This window comes from Cimex lectularius, unplaced genomic scaffold (assembly GCF_000648675.2).
Source record: "Cimex lectularius strain Harlan isolate CLEC.00 unplaced genomic scaffold, Clec_2.1 scaffold426, whole genome shotgun sequence".
In the NCBI taxonomy this organism is placed as follows: Eukaryota; Metazoa; Arthropoda; class Insecta; order Hemiptera; family Cimicidae; genus Cimex; species Cimex lectularius.
In genome coordinates this window covers 334,245-357,075 of record NW_019394180.1, presented here as the reverse complement: position 1 = coordinate 357,075, position 22,831 = coordinate 334,245, and the positions used below count along the sequence as shown (strand labels likewise).

The window sequence follows — 22,831 nt, the reverse complement described above, 5'->3', positions numbered from 1 at the left end:
ATTATTTTGTTAAACAGATTATCCTTTTCCTATCAGTCATGAAATGTAAATGTCAAATTTGCTATTTTCATTTTCATTGGTTTTATGCTATTGCTAGTGATCTGTACTGTCTGTAATAATCTAAAGACATACCTGAAGTTTAGAAGTTAATTGACAACTCGGCAAGCTGATAAAGTTTAGTTAAACACAATTTGCAAGAAGTTGAACTGTAGACACAATATTTCGATGTCCAATAATATTTTAAAATGAATTTTCATCACCATGGTAATCATTTTATCACATGAGCAATTCCCTATATCAAATTATTAGGTTTTACATATATATTTTGTACATCTAAAGATGACCCCTTTGAGAAGGAAAAATCATAAGTTAAACTGTTGAGGTCGAAATATAAGAAAACATTTTATATATCTATAAATAATTGTATATTAACAATTGGGGATTTGTAATTTCATTGAACTTGAAAACATTATTTTAATCCATGTCGTGACATTTTTGAAGTCACGATAGCTCAAGCGGTTAGAGCAGCGGCGTATTGAGCCGAAGGTCTTGGGTTCGAATCCCACTTTGACGCTTTTTCATCTCAACCAAGACCTTAGATAAAAAGTATAATTAATTTTAAATAATTAATACAGTCAATTATGACTATTAAATACATATAAGGATTAACATAATTTTAATATTGTAAGTAGATACTTGTGTTTGTTGTAATTATAGTTTCAAAGTCCTGATGATTGGAATATATTGCTTGAAAGCTCGACGAAAAGCGCTGAATGTTTTCTTTCCAGTTAGGTTTTTTATTTTTATTTATTTTCATTAACTGGAGTTTAATCTTATGACGTTTGTCTTTTTATCCTGGATGCGTTTAATGAATTCTCAAGGGTTTTTAAGAGAAATTCCCGTAAAAGCTGCTGATCCTGGACAAAAAGGAGACAGGCGAGAGCTTTCCCCGAACGTCATATTTTGATGGAGTCTTTTTTTTTTTTTTTTTTTTTTTTTGGAAGGAAGTTTGAAAAAAAAGGGGGCGATGGATTTGTCCGTGTCGGCCGCAGGAGCGCCCCGACCTGAGACTCTCCAAAAATAGCCGTAGTACGAACGACAACAGAAGGGTTTCTGTGAAAACTCTCCTGTTGAGTGGTGAAACGCAGAACCGAGGGGAAAAAGGGAAAAACCGCTGTCGGCCCGAGACTGACACAGTTGTTTAGATGGTCCTCCTCGGATTGTGACAGTCAGACCCCACTGTTGAAAAATGCAGGTCCTGCACGAGCTCGAGGCGGCGGCCAAAATAATGCTGGTAAATACGTTCGACCATCCCTTTAAAATAAGCTGCCCCAATTTAAGGTTATCACACTCCAAAACAAACCTTTGTTTATTGGTGACGGGCGGAGGAAAAAAGTGGCTCAAAATGTTTCCTCCTTTTTCACTTCTAAGCTCGCCCTATTTCTCATCCGTCACTTCGCCAAAAACAATTATTTTTAGTGTTCTGCATGTGGCCTATTTTTTTCTCCATGTAGACAGTACTGCCTTTGACTAGTGTCCTTCCTTTGTTTGAGTCATCAAAGGCTGTAGACTGTAGTCAGTTAGAGTCTGGCATCTATTTGAAAGATTTTGCTTGAGAAAGTTATTTTTGACTTATAGGCCCCTCCATCGCTGATAACACCTGAGCAGAGGGCGGCCGCTGAAGGAATTTTCATCAATTTCCGAAAAAGCAAGACACCCTATCGCTTGTGCAAGCTTATACTCGGTGAGTGTCGATACTTCACCCCCACCATATTTTTTCTAAATTGTCACATTTTTCCAGAGAACAGTGGGGTAGACTACGTGCTGTTTGAATGCGGTTCGACCCTGAAGGCGGCGCTGATCAGGGAATGGAAGCAGCTCCAGCCCCAAGAGATCGTCGAGCTGAGGCAGTACCTGCTTGAGTTTATTTTGCACAAACCGTGCCTTGCGACGTTCGTCAGGGAGAAAATACTTCAAGTGATATCGATAATGGTGAAAAGGGAAAGTGTGGCTGATTTCGGCCAGAGCAGGGCGAGTATCATTGACGAAGTGGAAAAGCTGATACTCGAAGGGGACCTTCAGAAGGTAAGTCCGAACTGTCAGTATTATGTTTTAGAGGCGTGCTGAAGATTGGCCTATTTCAGCAAACGCTCTGCTGCAGCCTCCTCACTTCTCTGATGCAAGAACACGGCAATACAATGAAGTCATCGGATGTCGGACTGACGTGGGAGACTCATTTCAAAATTAAAAAACAATTTGAAATGTCTGATCTCAAGAAGATTCTGACAATTTGCATAAGGGCGCTCACAGAGTTGTCAAATCTTCCAGCTGACAGCCTCCTCAAACAGATCCTTGCGCTGTCTGAAGCGGTATTGAGTTGGGGATTTGTAGCATTGAAACATATCCTTTTTTTTAACTTATTAATCCTATTTAATTTCTATAAAAAAATCTCAAACACAAAAAAATTAATTAAGGTTTTTAGTTGAGATGAATAAAAGTTAAAGGCACGAGAGGGATTCGAACCCACGACCTTCTGCTAGATACGCCGCTGCTCTACCACCTGAGCTATCGTGACTCGATCCACTCCGACATCAACTCCTCATCTCAACCCCACCTTATGAGTTTTCCCTCCTTTTGCCATTTTTCAAATGTTGTGTAATTGGTTTGGACTCTTGAAAAATGGCAAAAGGAGGGAAAACTCATAAGGTGGGGTTGAGATGGGGAGTTGATGTCCGAGTGGATCGAGGTCACGATAGCTCAGGTGGTAGAGCAGCGGCGTATCTAGCCAAAGGTCGTGGGTTCGAATCCCTCTCGTGCCATTAACTTTTTTTCATCTCAACTAAAAACCTTAATTAATTGTCATGTATTAATTGGTCAAGCGGACCACGAAAGTAGTGAATTACATAAAAGAATTTTACCATCAGTTTTAAGTTCTGAATAGCCCTGTATTCACCTAGTTATTTTTTGAACACAAAGTACTAAGAACATTAAGCATTACTGTTTTGTTTTTCTGTGTTTCTGCAATGCTCACAAACCAAAGAAAAAGTGAGAAGTATGCAACTAGATTATAAAAAAGCCTTTTCATCTCAATGAAGTCTGAAAAGTAATAATTAATTAAAACAATTAATATGGCCAATTATGACTATTAAATATATAATTATGGATTTTAAAAGTTGTGTACCCTGAATTCGTTCACACAAATATTAAACCATTTTACTTAAAAAATATTTACATGTTTCCATAAAGAAAAAAAAAAAAAAAACGCTAAATCACAAAAATTGAAAAAATGCAATCTTGTACAGGAAAATGTTAAAACTTGCAGTATTATGCAAAATAAAATTAGTGTAAAAAGAACACTCTTTCTATTCAAATTTTTGTCTTGGTTTTTCATTGCATTCCGAGTAAAAAAGATGCAATTACTAGGGAAATCAGACAAGTCGTTTTGTAAACATATTTCAATTTTTTAAACAGACATCGACCTTAACTGAATAAACACTTGGTAGTCAGTTATCAAATATTATAGTAGGTATCTTCGAGGAATCGTATGAAGCCGAACAGTACCCTTCTTTAAAACTATCAGCTAGTTGGAAGGAACTGTTGCTAGAAAAGAACATAGTGAATCTGTATTTTGATGTGAGTACAATGTTACAAAGAAAAAGGCACAAATTGTAAAAAACAAAGCGTATTACAGGTGTACTGGAAGATAAGGGACAACCCGCATTTGGCTCATTACGCGCTTAACTGTCTTGTACAGTTGGCTTCGCTTAACGGACCTGTCGTATCTAACAAAGAACAAAGATTACAGTATTTTTCTAATTATATTGAACTTTTTATTAAGCTCATTACAAAGTGAGTTACACATTAACTTTGTATGTCGGACATGGAAAATGTATGTACAATAATTTTTTTTATTTTTTTTAGTATTAAAGTGCTCGATAGAGAGGCCCTTGGTATAGCAAACATAATTAAAAACATTATCACCTACTATCCACCATCCCTTATTGTCACTCTACCTCCTTTAATATTGAAACCGTTTTTAGAAAATTTAACAAGACTGACTTGTTTCTTCACCGAAGAAGGCAACGATTACAGTGTAAGTATTTTTCCTTTTTCTACAAAACTACAGTCATTATGTTATATGTAAACATTATTGTGAGATTTTCTCATGTTGTATGCTGGGTGATGAACCTGTAGTCATGCCGTTTCTCATCATTTTGGTATGTCACACTCCTTTCTGCATTTCCCATCTCACCCTCTCTTAAGATGGAAAGAAGTCTAAATCCTTCCGACAATGATCGGACTGCATAAACACGTATTTTATATAAGAATAAATGTAGTTAAGTCATAGAAAAGAACTTTACCTTACAGTGATGAGTGCTGTTGCAACCACTGATGCACCCCCACCCTGTTGTATAAAACATCTCAACTTTCACTTACCATTCAAATCACAATGTTAAAAAGAAAAATCCCTAACTTTATTTTTATTTAAATTTGTAGGAAAACGGTGGGACATACGCTGAGGGGCTTGACACACTTCTCAGGTTATGGCTCACAATGGCTAGTGACAACTCGTACCTAAAAGATTTTGTAAACCAAGCATCCTGCGAAATTTTTCACACATACTTAAAATGTCACCTCGCCCCTCCTTTTGGAACCAGACGTCCGGTAAGTTTACATTTTTATTCAAGTTTATCCGTTGTAACGTTTTTTTGTTGTTGCGTAGGGAGAAGACGATGAAGAAACATGCGAAGAAACGTCTTTTAACAGAGATAGACTTAAAGATCAACTTTTGACAATCGGACTCCTTGGTAGGCAGGTTAGAATTGACATCACTTCCAGTATGTGTAAGCGACAATTAACAATTATTTAAGTTTCCCTTCTACTAACTCTTTAGTCGGGAATTTGCGTTTGATTGAGCATTTGTCACTCTCTAACACAGTACAACACAATTTTTTATGTCCTTCTGCTTTCCACTTTAGAAAAATTATAATTTAGAGTAAGGATAAAAATTAAAAAGGGTCAGAAAATTCTAACTGTAAAGCTTGGATTCGAACCCAGTACCAATGACAAATACCTTTTTCCATGGTCAGTCACATCATTTGCTTCAGACTAATAATCAAAGATAAAATTGCTACAAGAGATTTTTGTCTTTAGTTCTTTAAAAGATTTCAAAGTTTGGAATTCAGAGACTAGTGGTCATTTAAAAATTGCTACAAAACAAATGAACAAAATTGCATACGTAAAAATCAAAATAAAAGTTAAAGGAAAAAAACTAGCTCATACAAATCAAATCCTTTTCCTCCCACCCTCTCATTTAATTGAGTGTAGTTCTTACTGTTATTCCAAGTAGATTTATATTATAATTTTTACTTTAGATTAAATTAATCTTTATGTAAGGTAAGGTATTGGTTGAAATGAAAAAGCTAGTGTCACGAGCAGGATTTGAACCCACGATCTTTGGCTCACTACACCGCTGCTCTAGCCACTTGAGTTATCATGACTTCGATCCACTCGGACACCAACTCCCCATCTCAACCTATGTTTTGAATTTACCTCCTTTTTGCCATTTTTCAAATGTCGTGTAATCTAGATTCGATTCTCAAAATGAAAAGACCACAGAGAGCTCTTAGTGAAAATATACTTCGTTTGACTTATTAAATCCATTATATTTCGAGGACCGATTGACCAAATAACTTCTTTCAATTAATTAATCTTTATGTAAGGTATTGGTTGAAATGAAAAAGCAAGTCGAAGTCATGATAGCTCATATGGTTAGAGCAGCGGTGTATTGAGCCGTCGTGGGTTCGAATCCTGCTCGTGACACTAGCTTTTTCATTTCAACCAATACCTTATATAAAGATTAATTAATTGAAAGAAGTTATTTGGTCAATCGGACCACGAAACATAATGGCTTTAGATTAAAGTTATAAAATATGCTAAGGTATCAGGATACGAGATTACTGAGGAAAATTAAAGTCCTTTTAAATAAGTATTGGCTACTCATATCTTGGACTTTTTTTCCAGGCTCCAGGATTCTCGCTGCCACTCCTGGCTAAACTTCTAGAAGACAGGACGAATGCTTTGAAAACGCTTTTAGAAGAGATTGCAAGCAGAAAGCACGATTTGAATAAGGCTATGGAATGGCTGAACACCCTGTACGACGATATCCATTGGATCATCATGATATCGGGCCATGTCATCACGCTGGAGAGCGTGGGCGAAATAACAATGATGCCTTTGGATCTGTTGGATCACAGCATCCAACAGAAAGCGTCAGTTGAAACTACGCTCAAACTCCTCGTCTCTCCCATTTCAGAAGTACCAGGCGCCGAAGAGGCCGCAGATCATATTGTAAGGTATGTTGACCGACATGAATTTATTTTAAAATTATATTAGTGTTTCTGTAAATATGCTGAACTTGACTTTATAGGATAGTCGCAGCGATGCTACGTCTGAGCGAGTTGGAATTAAAAGTGAACCAAGTCAACCTCGAACCTGGATTCAGCACACAAATAGCTGAAAATATTATGTGGTTTTTTAGGGTGTGGTCTTTTTCATATTTAATGCCTACTGAGAGTTATTATGCCGAGGTAAGTTTCTAATAAATTTTTACACCCTTGACATTAAATTTAAACTCATATGTTAAATAAATTTATCCTTACCAACTACAGAAAAATGAGAAAAACATAATTTTACTAAGGGGATGTTTTATTTCTTATGTCTAATATTAAAATAAAATAAAAATTATTAACCTATATTTTCTTTTCCAGATTAGTATGGCTTTAAATTGTGCATTTGGCCAAAATTCCGAAGGCGCTCTTTGGATTGTAAACAACTTACTGCGGAAAATAGAATTCAATCTGCGCTTTTATAGGAGTGAAGTCATTTTAATCAAAGAGACGATACAATTATTAATTTCACTAGTTGACATGAGAGAAAAGTAATATTTTAATATCAAAATAGATAATGAAAAAACATTGAATTATCTATTTTCAGGGTGAGCTGTGTTTTGAAGAGTGAAAGTTTCTGGGCTTTGGTTGAATCTCAACAGGGGCAGGATAAAAGCCTCAACACCAAAGCTGCAAACAGCGGCGTCATGAAGGCATTTGTCCTGGGAGGGATCGCTCTCGAGAGCGGAGAAAAGCAGGAAGAATACTGGGGCCAAGTAAATTAACTTTTTTGGACTTTACCTGGATCAATAATCTGACCTCGAATTTTTACAGATTATCAAACCTATAGTAAATAGGATGAATGAAATTTTAAACGGAGAGAATTTTAAAAAGACTTATCAACAAGTGAGTGTTAGGAGTGAGATACAAACGATCCTCGAACTGATTATCGGCGTGGGACAAGGAGGGCACGTGACGACAGTACATTCCCTTTTTGCGATATTGGCACCGTTCCTTGCCCAGTGCTCGCATCTAACAGCCATTTACTGCAACTACCAGATCATCATCGAGGACATATTCCAACTGTTTTGTGAAACTGCGCGTACTTACCTAACGTACCTCACTCCTGTAAGTTTGCCATTTGCAGGTATTTTCCAGTGATTTCGCTCTTGTCAAATCACAACTTCTTACTCAACTAGGCTCCGGTTTTAATATAAAATATAAATATGATGTTTTTTGAACAAATGCCCAATTAAAAAAATATAAAATAAAAAACATTTAGTTATTTAGTTTTAAATAATTTATTTACACATACTAGTTCAAAAATATGTAAAAAGGAAGAATATAACAAGTTAATACTATAGAAAATAAATCTTTATTTATTTAAAATGACGTGCATTTTTAAATTGTCGTAAATAAAAAGGTTTTTCTAGAACTAAAAAATTCTGTAAAAAATGTAAAAAAAGTTAAAGAATTTTACAAGTCAAGTTGTCAAACCAAATCATAAATAATAAGAAAAAATTCAGTTGAGGGAATTCATTTGCATTGAATTAATGGAATGATATTTTTAGACGTGACATTCGTTAATAGGGCAACAAACAATTTTTATTTTGAGCCCACAATTTAATATAATGATCTAGAAAGGCCGGTGGAGCCCAGATTTCGCTGCTGATCGCCAGGAATCCACGTAATATCACAATGCTCAAATATATAATCAACAAAAAGTCCATTTCGAATTTTAAATGTTTTCAATGTATCGCTAAATTCTCGGAGTCTGATATTGGAAAAAAGCATTCCATTAGAGTTAAGAATCCGTTATCGGTCAATTTTCAGGCATGCACACTCGAAAATTATGGATTCGTTTGCAACTGTTTTGTGATTATGTGAACAAGCCTCATGGTGGCAGATTCGTTAAGGCAACCCACAGTTCTGGATTCAAATGGCAGCACAGCTCTTGAAATTTTATTTTGAGAATTATTTTAAAAATAAGTAGTCTCACCCCTCATCCGAGCTACATGGGTAGCTGAGAAGCCTTTTTTTGGGGTAGTGTTTTTGAAGAAAAAAAAGTATAAGTAGGTCTGGTTTAAATTCCGAAGTACAACTTTACTTTATTTTACGTTAAGTTATTGTGAAATTTCTCTTTTTTTCTCTTTAGCTCTGCATGGTGATGAATGTTTAGTTTGGTTGTTTCTGATCAGTTATAGCCTACTTTTCCCTGCTGTTTTGGCTTCGCACTCTCTAATAGGAATACCTAACTTGACCAGAAACTTCCAAATTCCATAAATATAATTATAAAAATTCAGTCTGTTTTTTTTTTTTTTTTTTTTTTTTTTTTTTTTTTTTTTAATGTATCGAATAATTTGATTTTGGCAAAACCTAGGAATGATTAAATTAAGTTTTAAATAGATTAATTTAGAATAATTAATTTAATTTTTGTTTTTTCAGGTTGAGACAAGGACTTTTTATGAAGCATGTTTAAATACGATTCAGATTTACGCAAGAACAAATCAAGGGCGCAAATCCATACATCCAAATATGGAAGAAGACACGTTCAATGATATTCACCTCCTTATGGAGCTTTTGTTAACGATTTACGCTAAAGATTGTATCGATTTGAGTCCAGCCGGTATTATTGATAGTGTTTATTGATTTTTTTAAAATTGAACACTTCAATAACGGTTTTTCATTTGTTACAGAAGATGTCCCCCAGAGCGAACCATCCGTTACCGCTACAGATATTTGTCTATATGGCCTGAAAATATTAATGCCTTTAATGACTATAGAGCTGTTAAAGTGTCCAACATTGTCATTACTTTACTACAAGGTAAAATAAACACTACGGCATTTAATAATAATTTTTTCTCCTGGTGTATTTTTTATTTACAGATAATAGCGTTTGTATGCGAATTGTATCCGAAAAAGATATTGAGACAAGAGCCAGCCCTTTTAGAAGGCATTCTCCAAACCGTCCAGTTGGGCCTTCAGTCATTAGGGAGAGAAATTAACGCTCTCTGTTGTGAATTTATTGTTGCTCTCGGGACTTGCATATTTAGTGAAGACCTTGGAGGAAGTTGTAAATTATTAGTTCCTTTTATTAAGGTAAAATATGAAATTCTTATTTTCTCAGAAGTATGTAATATTTGGAGATGATTTTCCCCCTTAGATTTTAATGGACATGATTCTATGTCAGCAAGTAAATTCCAGTAATTTTCAAAACATAGGAAAAGCTCTTTTCGTCCTTATGTGCTGTTACAAGGTAAAAAGTTAATAAATAAAAAGTTCCATTGAGATGATTTGAGTTATTTTTAAATGTAGGAAGAATATCAGAGGAGCGTCCAGTGGTGGGTGGATTCACAAACCGATCCCGCAGTCGCACAAAGGCTTGCTAATTGTTTCACACAGTTGACAGAAAATATTCCGCTCTCCATCCAGCGGCGTAACATGGCACAATTTAAAGAATCTTTTGAGAAGTTTGTGGTGGAAGTACCCTTATTTCTACTTGTCAAGTGATCCGAGTTTTTGCATTTCCAAGATTTTGTTTTGTTTGTTGTCGACTGCACGTGTGTAAATATTGTGTTGTTCAAAAGGAGTAAAGTTTACAAAATGTAAAAAGTTGGTTCGTTTGTTTTTGTTTTTCTTTCCTGTTTTTTTCAGTTTAAAAAAAACTTTTTAAACCAAAGTTGATCGTATTTTATCTTTTGTTTTTAAACTAACAGAATTTTTGTATAAAATATTTGAAATTTTGTGTTTTTAACTTCTGTTATTTTACAAGAAATGTGTATTTTGTACAGTCACCGTTTCAGACAAAAATGTAAAACATGTTTAAAAAAGTTTTTATTTTTTATTTGCCTATTTCCCATGTACGTTCAAGTCGATTACTTACCTTCTTTTTTTCTAAGCTTCTCATTACATGTTTCTGTTCTCCTATCTGAGTGGTAAGTCATCGCTCCTCCGATGAGCAGCATCGCCCCTACACCGAGTACTGCTACCAAATACCCTCTAAATATTTCCCTGTTTAATTCTGGAAGCCTCATTTTTGCGAATTTTTGTCTGTTTTCAAATGACTTTATCACATGTTTATTTTGTTTTTTCAAATGTTTACTGCAATTATTATTTAATTGGATAAATAACAATGAATCGCATAATCTGCTACATGATTACCTGTTGAATTTGAAATACATAATCGTAAAAGCAATGTGCCAAATTGAAATAAACTTGCAATTAAAACAACCAAAGAATATTTACAACTGCAGATGAGTACTCATAAAAAATTAAAAAATCATAAATGCAACAATGAAAAATGATAGATTGTATAATCACAATATCATTATTCAATCTGCATAGCCAATTTTTAGAAACTGATTGGATTGTTTATTGCTGTAAAAAAAGATAAATGATATTAAAATGTATTTTACTTAAAACTGTCTTTATATGATATGCACAAAATTTCAAGCAGTACTTAAAACAAATAACAAGAACAATTAAATATGTATGATAAACCAATAATGTTAAGTTAAGAGTATTCTTATAGAGTTTATTATGAAGAATAGGAAATTTATTATTTTTTAACCTCCAGAGTAGTTTTTAGCACTACATAAAATAATTTCAATTTTTCTCAAAAGGATGTTTTTGACCTATTCACAAAATAATCAGAATTTGTTATTTTCAGTGGCGTATTTCACCCAGAATCCTGTGAACTGAAGATAATAGTTGTCACTGACTTTCTCATAATCTGAAAACCTTGAGACATTTGTCGTGTTTGGTACTGCGGGTTCGATTTGTGAGCCTTCTTCCCAAGAATTAAACGAATTTATAGCGATCGCAGACGGCTTGGCTGCCAAAGCACTCTTCCATGCGATCTAGAGAATTTTAATTTTCATTAAATTCACTTTGAATCAAGTACAAAAAAAAAAAAAAGACGATCACCTCGTAATAATTTCCATTCAGCCTTGGTCTGAAATAAGTACTGAGTGTGCCATCGTTGTAACCGGGTGCGATGCAAGGCACAAAAATCAGGCCGTTCTTGTCTGCAAATTGTCCCAAGGTTTTCCAGTTCCTCCAGGATGAACCGTAAGTGAAGCCATTTGTGGCAAAATAAGTATAAAACCCTGAAATCCGATTAATCAGTCTAAGATAATAGACAAAATCTTAAATTACATGCCGTCAAAATGAGCCTGCTTGATGTCAATCCTGTTCTGAACGCTACTAAGCAGACCTAGGAAAATAGCATCGAATTGTGAATTTCTTATTGTCCTGTTTCCATTCGGGTTTAAGTAACTACTCCAAGTTATTGGATCCTCAATAAAAGGGTCAAAGATATAAATTACCTGAAAAAGTTGTATTATTTATTTAATTAAAATTGTGATGCATTTATAAAATATATATATATATATTTTTTTTTTATGAAAATTCTGTTTAATCAAATATATATAATAAAAATAATAACTATTAAAGGGGACGTGATGATATTATTTCTGTAACTACTATTAAAACACCTACAAATTTTGGGAAAAAAAGAAAACCCCCCTTAATAGATGCGTACATAGAAATGAGTAAAGAAAACAATATAAATATACATAAATCACATTTACATCCGTCTACCTTTTCAGATTATAAACTCTTAATCAAAGCAAGAAAAACTCATTTCTTCAGAGATTATTCTGATTTTCCTACCCATATAAGGAATTCTATATTTAAATCTGACATGGAGTGTTTAACCCGAATGCTCAACTTATTTTTACGGATGGGTCGCTGATGAAAGGAGATGTAGGATGCGCAATATATGATTCCAATCTAAAACAGGGGAAGCAATTTAAACCCCCAAATCACCAGTATTTTCTTGGCAGAACTATATGGCATTGTGAAGGCTTTAGAATACATTTTAGAAAATGAGTTAAATAATGACAATTTTATGATAATGTCCGACTCCAAGAGTGCACTACAAGCTATAGAGGGGCATAATCTCAATTCCCAAAATTATATGATCAACGATATCGTGGACTGTTTAGATATCTTAGAACAACATAGGAAAATAAAGGCCTGCCTGTGCTGGGTTAAGGGCCACGCTGGTATTGAACAAAACAAAATTGTTGACAAGTTGGCTAAGAATGCTATAAAACAAGGAGAATGGAACAATATTCCAGTCCCATGGCAGGACGTTAAAAGTTTTTTTCATGCCAAACTTTCCCGGAAATGGAATCGTACGATCCAAAGAAGTAACACTGGCTCTTTCTATTTTAAAATTAATCCAAACGTAAATAAAAAACCTTGGTTCTACCTGAGCACGACCAATAAAGGAAATTGTACGATAATAACCAGAATGAGACTTAATCATGGAATTATTTACAGAAGATTAGTCAGAGGAACAGAAAAGAGTATCAGAGCTGTGGGATAACAGAAGACCTAGAGCACATATTGATGGTTTGTTCACAGTATGAAAAAGAAAGGAAAGAAATGTTTGATGAACTGTATAAACTAAAAACGTTGGACAAACTATTTGATTATAGATGTCTATTGTTTCCTAAAGATCTTTGTATTTATACAAATATCGTTAAATTTGTCCATGAGTGCCACATAACTATTTGAGATGATAACTGTCTCTGGCCTGCTGCCTGGGGGCGGGGGGGTCCTTGTCTTGTTGCTGGGGGTGTGCGGCGCTGGGGTGGCTCTGGTACATGGACATCGATAGCCGTCCCCGATCGGTTTGGAATGTGGGTGGCCAGGCACACATGCACATCCCACCAGGAGATCGGACGTACTTGAGTCAAGTTGGAATTTGAAGTGGAGTCCCCTGGTGCCTCATTTTTCCCCGGTGTGGAATTCCGGAGGTGTGGTCTTTGCGCTAATGGTGAAAACCAAGGCAAAAAAAAGGGGACGTCAGTGGCTGCAACAGTTTAGGCGTTGACACAGCGCTTATCACTGTAAGGCAAAAGTCTCGGGTTCGAATCCAGCGACCCTGCATTTGAACCCAACATACTTAAAAATGGGCTTTTTTTTTCAAAAACACCAGCATCCTGAGGATTTATACGACCTCTGCTGTTGCAAACCCTCATAAGAATTCTAAAGATCTACCTCAAATTCAAAGGGATCTTATTTAGGAAATAAATCACTAACACAAATGCAGAGGGACACTATATTGTTTTTTTAAAAATAAAAAATGTATTTCCTTAAGAAATCAAGTTACATTATACAAAAAAAAAATAAAGCATGCTTATAAGCAAACAATATAATAATAATTAGATACTATAAGAATTAATAATATGGGCCTGAAGGGCGAAATTAAAACAATCAACTTTGATAGTCAAAAGGAAAAAAATAAGAAAAAATAAAACCATAAATGACAATGGGCCACACAACAGAAATTATTTATATCAACACAAATTAAAGTGAATACAAATGTGATTCGGCTGGTTTTCAGCTGGATTTTTTTTTTTTCTTTTAGTTTTTCTTCCAATGCTTAGGATAGACTGAACTACCCACCCTCGCTTTCCTGCCTCTACCATGGAGAGGAGAGCCTGGACATAGTTTATTGTTATAAATTGAAAAAAAGAGGATTTAATTGAACAAACAATTGAAATATAGTTTTTATTTTTCTTGGTCTCAATAGGTCTGATTGATTTAAGCTAGAGCAATAAATGAAAATAGGGGTAAAAGTATCAAATTTCTACTTAACAAATAGAGTTAAAAATCCTTAATTCTCCAAGGATTTATTCGAGAAAATGGTCCAAAAGTTCAAAATTACACACAGACAACTAGGCAGGATTTAACAGTAGTATATACCCTGGGAAAATATTTGCATGGATCAAAAATAAAAGAGTGTAAGTAAATTTTAGATACAATTGAATAAGCTTTGTGTCATGAGCTTCACAAGTGCGTAATTTTGTTCACATTTTCGTTTATTATAATGAGATGATACTAATACGGGTGCCAGGACATGAGAGAGTTGAAAGGATGAACCATTTAACAGAAAAAATATTAACAGTGTCAGCCAGCAGGCTAAAGTAAGGATTAAGTGTACAGAGTGAATGCTGAAAGAGGAAAACAAATGAATTAAAAAAGAAAAAAAAGACACTGGAATAAGTGTCTGGCATGTAGAGAAATTGTTCAATGTGTCCCATTTAATCTACCAAATATTGTTGTAAGATGGAATATTGTCTAAGAGATAATTAAAAATATTAAGGGTGGCCAATTTTTTTCCCTCTCCATGTAGATAAGTGTCCTCAAGTTGTTTTCAGTGAAATGTAAATAACATAGTATTTCAAAGTAAGTAAATGACAGTTGAGCGTTTAGGCATTGACATAAAAATGTCGTTTGGAAATTTTTAAGAGTTAGTGATGGAGATAATTAATCATAAACCAGGCTAACAAATGATTTAGGAAAATAGAAAAGAATATAGAAGAGTAAAATCCCTAATTCTCCAAGGATTTATTCAAGAAAATGGTCCAAAAGTTCAAAATTACATACAGACAACTAGGCAGGATTTAACAGCACTATATACCCTGGGAAAATATTCGCATGGATGAGAAATAAAAAGAGTGTAAGTAAATTTTGAATAAAATTGAATTGTTGGTCAAGATTTTAAACCAACAATTTATTTTCATTTACAACTTAATCGAAATTTTCTTATTATCTCACAGATTCACGAATATCTCAGAAAATCGTTTGCAAAAGAGAAACATTTTTATATTTGAATTTCCCGGTGTTAAATCGATTTTAGGTTTTTATCGATTTTTGTTCGATTCTGCAGTGTATCAGGGGCAGGTTATGTTCGCGTCCTACTTGAGTCTTGACCTGAACTTTGAAGATCCTTGTCAAATATTGAAGTAATCTGCTTAATGAAAAAAAGCCGCACAACATTTGAAAAGGACGTCGAGACTCTTCAGATGAGATCAACGCGAGTATACTTTGCTTCATGTACGATATTATTTTTTTCCCCCCCAAATGAAAACACGTATAAAAATTATGCAAAAACACTTTTTAATTTGTCTGTGGTTCAGTTTTTATTGATCGCGCCTGACATTCTTCACGAATTACTTTCCAAGCGATACGTTTCGTAGTTGGCAGGTCGATAAAATGTTAAATCGAACTGGAAAAGAAAGATTTCTTAATTGTTTTATTGCAACAATTGAATTTCAAAAATTGCTCAATACCAACTGCTGGAAACTTTGACAAAAAGTTCAGTAAGCAATGAGAGATAAAAAATGTAAATTCCTTGTGTGATTTAAGACACTCAAATGTGAATTATAAGAGAAGGAAATTGTCCCTTTAAAACCCTACATTACGAAGATATTAGAAATCTTGTACCTCTTATATAATTTGACATTTATTACAACCCTTTAATACTTTTTTTCACATAGAAAAAAGTTGGGAGGTAGATAAAAATAGAGTTGTAGTTGGATTGAATCGTTTTCAATTATTGAATTGATATATTCATTCCATCTTGTGTGGTGTTTAGTGACCGTTACTTAATGATTATTTGGAGGTCGTGAGATGCGGTCTGGTGTCAAGTAGGTTTTAGAACAACATTTTCTTTATCGTGCCATTTCGATCTTTATTGAGATCATCTTCAGGGATCAAAGCGTGTTGGGCTCTCTCAATGCGACAGACAAGAATGACACATCTACACGGAAAACAAACACTGAGCTCTGAAGACGATCTCAATAAAGATAGAAACGGCACGATAAAGAAAATGTTTTTCTAAAACCTATTTCACACCAGACCGCATCTCACGAACTCCAAATAATCATTAACTATTATTATTTATTTGGTTGAAGTCTTTGAGTCATCTCATGCAGCTTAGTCGTCAAATCATCCTTGTCAACCTGTCCTCGCTGGTTTGGTCTGACATCTGTTTTTTCATTATCTTTTCCATTTTTCGTCCATTATTACATTTTTTTAAAAATTAATGAGAAAGTTTTTTTGTGACATTTGCAAGTAGTTCTTAAAACAGATCAAACACTGAAGATGGCAAAATGCATTTGACAGAACAAGCAATGTTGGCCAGGTTAAGCAAAAAAAAAAAAAAAAACCACCATTATTATTTACACACAATTACATGCTTAATTCATTCTATGAGTCATTGTTTTACTTCAATTTTTACACTGAGACTGAACTAATGTCAATCTGTACAGGCCAACAGTTGACATATGAACTCTTTTTAGACCGGTGTGAGCAATTGGGCTTGCAGAAAAAGATTGCTGTAATCTGCTTGAAGAAAGGCTGATTTGGGTTGGCTCTGTTTAAGGAGCAAGTAGGTCCACTTGATAATAATAATAATAATGCCACTTAACCATTGTGATCCAGCCCCCGGATGCTAAGAATGCAATAAAAAACTCAAAAAGATAGTGGCTGTGTCTGTGGGCATGATCAGCAAAGAAGCTATTGTGTACTAAGAGCAGGGTCAATAGGTGGTCTTTGGAGGGACTCGTAGAAGAGTCATCCTCCCCCAATTAAGAATAGGCCATGTGAAGTTGACATATGTGTCCAGCATGTAGAGAAGTTCACTCGATGTGAAAATCTAGTCGAAGGTCCTTGCCTCCAGAGAGCGTGTAGGAATGCTACCCAATATGAGAATTGTTCTAAAGCATGGCAGCAAATATCTGTGGGTCGTATGTTTCGATTCTTGGAGGAAACAGTATTGTTTTATTGTATACAGAAATGATAGTTTTGTGTCCTTTGCATATGTTGAGAGTGAATGTATTTATTGTCGTGAATGTGTAGTGTGAGAAAATCAATCCTCAATTAGATTAGTGGTATAATAAGTGAAAAGGGATGATGGAAGAATGTCACATGCTTCACCACCCTGAGTGAATGCTGTATAAATGAGTAAAAATGTATTTAAGAGAGAGTGAGAATGTGAATGGATTTAGGAACTGATTGCGTTGGTAGCTGAAATGACCTAACTGTTGATAGACCCTTGAGCTCGATTTCAGTGCCTGGACGGATGAGACCAAGCACTGTCCCCTGATTGCCAACATCCAGGGTGGGTAATTCGTAATTACAAAAGCTGAAATTGCCAGTGATCTCCGAGAAATATTAGGCTTAACTATGTACATCCATGTGTAGATTTGAGTTTATATAAATCAGTAATCAATAATAATGCCAGATTTTATCTTAATCCACATAATTTGTAATTTATAATGTTTTCATGCTAAATATACATACACATATACTACTAGGAATATTATACAAAAGGCAAAAAAGTTGTTTTTTTGTACACTGAAGGAATATTTTTGACTTAATAAACATGGTTTTACCAACTTACCGGTAAAAACTTGTCATCCTTGCTGGCCCTTTTTATTCTATAGAGAGCGTTGTGTTGCCCAAAGGTGTCTATAAATATGTTGAGGTTAGTTATAATTTGGTTAATCTCTATTGTGTTCTTCCAGTGTAGGGCTATTTTGATTGTATACTTGTCAGCCGTGTCGAGTATGGTTTTCATTAAAATTTCCTTTGGGTCATGAGGCTCCCATGAAACTATCGCTACACCTGAAATTAATTTAAATCTGTTTTCAGGTTCGTGAAACAATGACACTCACTATCCAGCAGGTGGTGGCAGACGCAAAGGTCTTAGTGTCGAAGCTGAAAGAGAGTACTGAGAAGGCCGACGACCTCATCGCGAGGAGCAAACAGTTACAGAAGGAAATTGACGATATGGCCACTTACAGGGAGGACAGCGGAGGAGAGGCTCCTCCGGTGCAGCCGACCAAGCTGTTCATACCTGAGAACGCTCAGATAAAGGCTCTGGAGCAGGAGAACAAGGAACTTCGCTGTGCTATCATCGAACAGCAGAACGGGCTTGAAATGATAATGTCCAAATACCGACAGGATATAACCAGCCTCGTCAACCAGACGAGGATGAACCTCCCTAAGATAAACGAGGGCAGTTCGCATGACACTATGCTCAATCAGGCTTTGAGGATCAACGAGATGGCCGAAATCATGAAAAAAGCCTCATTTGCCGATGAAGACAAAGTCCTCCAGAATGAGGAATTGTTGCAACAGCTTATGACTGAAAATCAGGGGCTTAAAGAACTGGTTAAAATTTCTGCTGAAAACGGTTCCCTCAATGTTGACAACATCCCCAGCTATGAAGATCACAGCTCAGAACTCGCTGACAGCCAGCACACGAACATCTCAACCATCAAACCCAAACAAAATACTGTAAAGAGGAAATTAAGTGCTAAAACTGACAAGTAATTCTGAAAATTAGTACTTAAAAATTATTATATTAAAAAAAATCCCAATCAATGTTAACAATATAATAATTACAATTGAACTAATATTTCTGTGAAATTTCATTCCCAAGATCAAAGCTTCAGAAAGAGACCTTTTAGAATAAAGTGAAACATTTTTTTTTCTCTTTCTTATGTTATTAAATGTATCCAAGCAATAAATTCTTCTTTTTCTTGGGTAATTGTTCTTTAATTCTGTTGTACCACTCCTGAAGACCTGTTTATAAAATTGTTATTTTTTCTGTTAATAAAGTCTATTTTTCATAAATTAATTCTTCATTTAAGTTATTATCATTATTAATTTTGTTTTGTGTACGTCCAATTGGTTTATTTGTAATTGTCCACTTAAAACAAATGTTTTAAATTTCAGGGAGACTAAACATTAATAGTTATAAAATATATGGGATTAATTATTTTTCCAATTTGTATTACTGTAAGAAAAATTAGAGGTATAAGATAAAAGCAATATATATTTTATAATTTGTAGGGTTACCAATTCCAGCCTTTTTCATCTGCATCATGTGTATGTCGATTACAGATTTGTTATGCGAGCTATAGAAGCCGAGCCGAGGATAATACGCAGTCCTGAACTCCGAAGGACGACCGGGGTATTTATCTGTGGCGAACCAATGTTTCCAGATCCCGTCCTCTTTCTCATTACGGTACCACGAGTAATAGAAGGCGTGGATTTTCGAGTCCACCTGCTTCACCGGTTCGAAATCCAGCCGCACCTTCTCCCCGGCGAAGCCACCGGAAAGCCTAGAGATTTTACGTTCTATCCATTTTACTTTCAGCTCCGCCAGGCTCATTATCGTCGGCATTGTCATATTAGCATAATTAAGAGGCTCGTATTTGGGCAGGTACGGGTTGTCGCTGAGATTGAGCGTCCAGATTTTCAGAAGAAAAACAACCGTCAAACAAGTTATGACTATATATAATACAGTTCTGAGGTAGACCCTGAACAGTTTGAATTTAAGCATTGTTTTATTTATATCTAAGAGAGTTTTATTGGTATTATTCCTCCTCGGATTAAAGGAATTTACAATTTCGCCCTCGTCTCAAGCCGTATTTATTAGTTTCAGGGCATAGTCGACCACAATCGGTTTCAAGGACGTCCAATCCTGTCCACAAAAATCGAAATAAACGAACACTTCTGCCAGCACATGGAAGAACGCCATTCTAAAAGACGGGGTTCCATTTTAATTTCCATTATTTTATTGAACGAATTCCCACCGGTGTCACTGTCCCGAATCTACTTTCTATCATGTTTTTTAATTGAATTTATAAAAGAGGACGGTTGCTTTTAAAAAACTTAAGAAATATTAAATTCGGGTCATCGATTTTCCTCCTCTCGCGGAAAAACGCGCATGAGCCGCTTTCCCATGCACAGATTGAGCTTAAAAGTTTAGAATCGGCTTCGTTTTTATTTCTAATACGTTTTTACAACGTTAAAAATCAAAGGGGCAAAAAAATGGAGGATCAAGAAAGACAATTGTGATTTGCCGTTATGTTAAAAAAACGTTAAACGTTTGATTTTTCCCCTGAACCTTTTCTACTTTCCAGCAAATTTGCGCGTTAATACGAAAAATCACGTTTACGTTTATTTTATGCCGTTCCGGTCGTTTTGACCAAAAATGGCCAAAATAATTCTGCGCGGTTTTAAGAAATGGCAAGCTGTTCGTTTTGAAAATACCATTTATCAAAAAGCGCATCGATTTGAGAGGAATATCTTTATACCTACAAGACAACAAATTATTTTAAAAAATTATATTAACTGACAGATAAACTGTTGGCACATAACGCCCTTAATTTATTTACAATTACAGGCTAAATAGACAACTTTACAAATGAAAGAGAAAAATATTCCCATAAAAAACTAAAAATATAGATATACTGTATATTTATATGATGAATATGGATACTAGGAAGTTGTGTCCTCCAAGCACTACAGCCTTCAGGCTTATTATACTATCCTAGTTCCTTAGTTCAATGCACTTGACTCAATCCTTCTCTTGAGAAGACTAGTCATTGACTGTCGTTGCTACAATTACTTTCCTGGTTATGTCCCCATTGAGCAGTTGCTTATGGGATGGGTGGCTGTTTCGTCCTCCTCATTGCATAACCTACAAATGGAATCATCATTGAATGTACCTGTGTTATGTAGATGTTTTCTCAGCTAGTGACTAAGTAGTCCTATCACTCTGAGTTTAGCCCTCGCCAACTGTAGCAATGAATTTGCCAATCTTGGGGTTGTTTTAGAATGTGTCTAGCACCTCTAGAGTTTAGCCACGTCTTGGTGCAGCAGTGTAAACAACTTGCCTAACAGTGATCGTCCTGGACAGTTGTTAAGTTTGCTTGCTACCGAATTGCCACTCCCCGTGCATTTTCACATGTTCATAAATTACATCATTCCATGATCTTGACTAAAGAATGGTGCTATTGCCCCAACAGGCCACTAGGTAGAATTAATTGTTGGTCATCGGCAGAAAGGAGAGGAATAGAATGACATGTAACAGAAGGAAGATCATTAATAAAATTATCAAACAACAGTGGGGAGAGATGAATTGTGGAACACTGGAAGATTTCTTGAGTGGCTCAGATTTATATCTCCTACATACCACCCTTAGGGCTAAACATATAAACACAACTAAGTGCACCAAAGTGTGTGTAAAGAAAAGCTGAAACACTGGACAATATGATGCTGACAAATTTTCTCTCAAAATGGAAGGCGAAGGAACTTATACACTTTATATCCTTTCAGTATGTGAAGAAGTAGTCCAGTTATTGTACAGCCACTTCAGTAGGACATTTATCACACCAAAGGAGGTCCATGAAGTGGTACAAAGGAAAGTGCTTAGTCTTATGAGGAAAAGCACACTTTTCAAGGTTTGGCTACAAGCTATAATCAAAAGATCACAGTTGAGGAAAGGATTGTCAAAATTCTTATCAACCCCTGAATTCCATAAATAATTTATTGAAGTAGTGAGAAGGGGTCAAGAATGAGGTAGTTTAGAGAAGATGTAGATGTAATTTTTTCAGGGTATGGTATACTGCGCCCTTTAAAAGCTATTGTACCCCCGTTCTCTGCCTAAAGCACATCGGTGAGTCCTATTTCATCAAGAAACTTGATTAATAGGCCTGGTTTCAGTGGTTGAAGCTCTTCTATGGTCACATTATACATCCCAAAAGATTTCCTCCTGCGGGCTAATGTAGCTCCACAGTTTGTTAGTAAATGTGTTTGTGTCTCTTCTGCATCTACATGTGCCATCTTGGATTGTTCCAATTTTCTTTAAGTGTCCATTTAATCTGCAGTGTTCTGTTAGGAATCCTGTTAGGATTCGCAGTCTGTGTTCCTGCTTCCTTTGACACATTCTGTGATTCCTTTCTTATCAAAATTGGTTAGAAGATTCTTGGATTGTTTATGTCCAATGAGTCCATTGTTCCTTCATTTTCTTTTTGTCCTTCTGTCTGAGATATTCGTTAATAGTGTGGATTAGTATAGAGAAACACCCTTTTTCATTTTTTTTGCAGAATGTTTCGACCTTTATTCGTGTCATCTTCAGGGCCTGGATAAATTACAAAACATATGTTGATTTGAAAAGAATACTCTTGTATGTTTTGTAAAAAAAACCCTATATTCATGCTGAGGCTGTTACTAGTCTGACTATTATTATTATTATTGACCATACAAGTCTATGGGAAATGTTTAAATTATGGAACAAAAATTCAAAATTCTAATTAAACAACAGGAATAAATTTTATAATTTAAAATGGGGTTTTTTGGATACATTTGGTCTTCCAAGTAAATTATCTTAAAAGGATAAATTAAAGCTTTGGATGGCAATAGGATAGATTAGTTAGAAGGGATGTAGTTAACCTAAGATAGAAGGTTTGGATGTTAGGGTGTGAAATGACCTCAGCCGTTAAAACACCCTAAAAAATTAATAATAATGTAATAGCCAAAGCCTGCACAGGTGCCCCTTATGCAGAGAAAGGTTGCTCAATGTGTGCCACATAACAGAGGCTTGTCATGCCTTTGCTCCATACAGAGAGCGTGTAGGCATACCGCCGGATTTAAGAACGTAGAACGGTTCTTGGACACCAGAGTCCCCTGTTCCGCTTTTTAGGGGAATTGGGATTTTTTTCAAAATATATGTTTTATATGAGTGAGCGTATTTATTAGAGTGAATGGGGAGGGCTGATGATGAA

The 22,831-nt window shown here is 35.3% G+C and overlaps 3 protein-coding genes across 4 annotated transcripts; 2 read left to right on the top strand and 1 right to left on the bottom strand.

The window, feature by feature from the left end:
• Positions 1-1,040: 1,040 nt before the first annotated feature.
• Positions 1,041-10,213, top strand: LOC106667567 (exportin-4-like). Its single transcript, XM_014395603.2, has 19 exons — positions 1,041-1,294; positions 1,639-1,744; positions 1,802-2,085; positions 2,145-2,400; positions 3,497-3,633; positions 3,692-3,849; positions 3,922-4,093; positions 4,498-4,665; positions 4,724-4,816; positions 6,025-6,356; positions 6,431-6,590; positions 6,771-6,940; positions 6,997-7,165; positions 7,224-7,517; positions 8,835-9,015; positions 9,086-9,213; positions 9,276-9,488; positions 9,553-9,645; positions 9,705-10,213. The coding sequence occupies exons 1-19, from the start codon at positions 1,250-1,252 to the stop codon at positions 9,897-9,899; spliced, it is 3,354 nt and encodes a 1,117-aa protein (XP_014251089.1). The 5' UTR covers positions 1,041-1,249; the 3' UTR covers positions 9,900-10,213.
• LOC106667568 (glycoprotein endo-alpha-1,2-mannosidase) lies at positions 9,234-20,002 on the bottom strand. Its single transcript, XM_014395604.2, has 6 exons — positions 19,116-20,002; positions 17,653-17,876; positions 11,551-11,716; positions 11,316-11,497; positions 10,273-11,248; positions 9,234-9,449 (listed from the first exon to the last, which is right to left on the bottom strand). Exons 1-5 carry the CDS (start codon positions 19,600-19,602, stop codon positions 11,039-11,041), a joined length of 1,269 nt encoding a protein of 422 aa, XP_014251090.1. The 5' UTR covers positions 19,603-20,002; the 3' UTR covers positions 9,234-9,449; positions 10,273-11,038.
• Positions 15,124-18,804, top strand: LOC106667570 (FGFR1 oncogene partner 2 homolog). Of its 2 annotated transcripts, none has more exons than XM_014395605.2 (2): positions 15,124-15,302; positions 17,904-18,804. In XM_014395605.2, exon 2 carries the CDS (start codon positions 17,916-17,918, stop codon positions 18,585-18,587), a length of 672 nt encoding a protein of 223 aa, XP_014251091.1. In that variant the 5' UTR covers positions 15,124-15,302; positions 17,904-17,915; the 3' UTR covers positions 18,588-18,804. The 2 variants fall into 2 exon arrangements, with proteins under 2 accessions (XP_014251091.1, XP_014251092.1); XM_014395606.2 differs by having other exon boundaries at positions 15,126-15,282.
• Positions 20,003-22,831: the final 2,829 nt, after the last annotated feature.

Excerpts from the sequence above, each read along its gene's own strand:
- LOC106667567 (XM_014395603.2), top strand. The coding sequence starts at position 1,250 with ATGCAGGTCCTGCACGAGCTCGAGGCGGCGGCCAAAATAATGCTG. Across the intron at positions 4,666-4,723 it reads CTTTTGGAACCAGACGTCCG|GGAGAAGACGATGAAGAAAC; the intron begins GTAAGTTTACAT and ends GTTGTTGCGTAG. Across the intron at positions 6,591-6,770 it reads CTGAGAGTTATTATGCCGAG|ATTAGTATGGCTTTAAATTG; the intron begins GTAAGTTTCTAA and ends TTTCTTTTCCAG.
- LOC106667568 (XM_014395604.2), bottom strand. The coding sequence starts at position 19,602 with ATGCTTAAATTCAAACTGTTCAGGGTCTACCTCAGAACTGTATTATAT. Across the intron at positions 11,717-17,652 it reads AGGATGACAAGTTTTTACCG|GTAATTTATATCTTTGACCC; the intron begins GTAAGTTGGTAA and ends CAACTTTTTCAG. Across the intron at positions 11,249-11,315 it reads TGAATGGAAATTATTACGAG|ATCGCATGGAAGAGTGCTTT; the intron begins GTGATCGTCTTT and ends AAAATTCTCTAG.
- LOC106667570 (XM_014395605.2), top strand. The coding sequence starts at position 17,916 with ATGACACTCACTATCCAGCAGGTGGTGGCAGACGCAAAGGTCTTAGTG.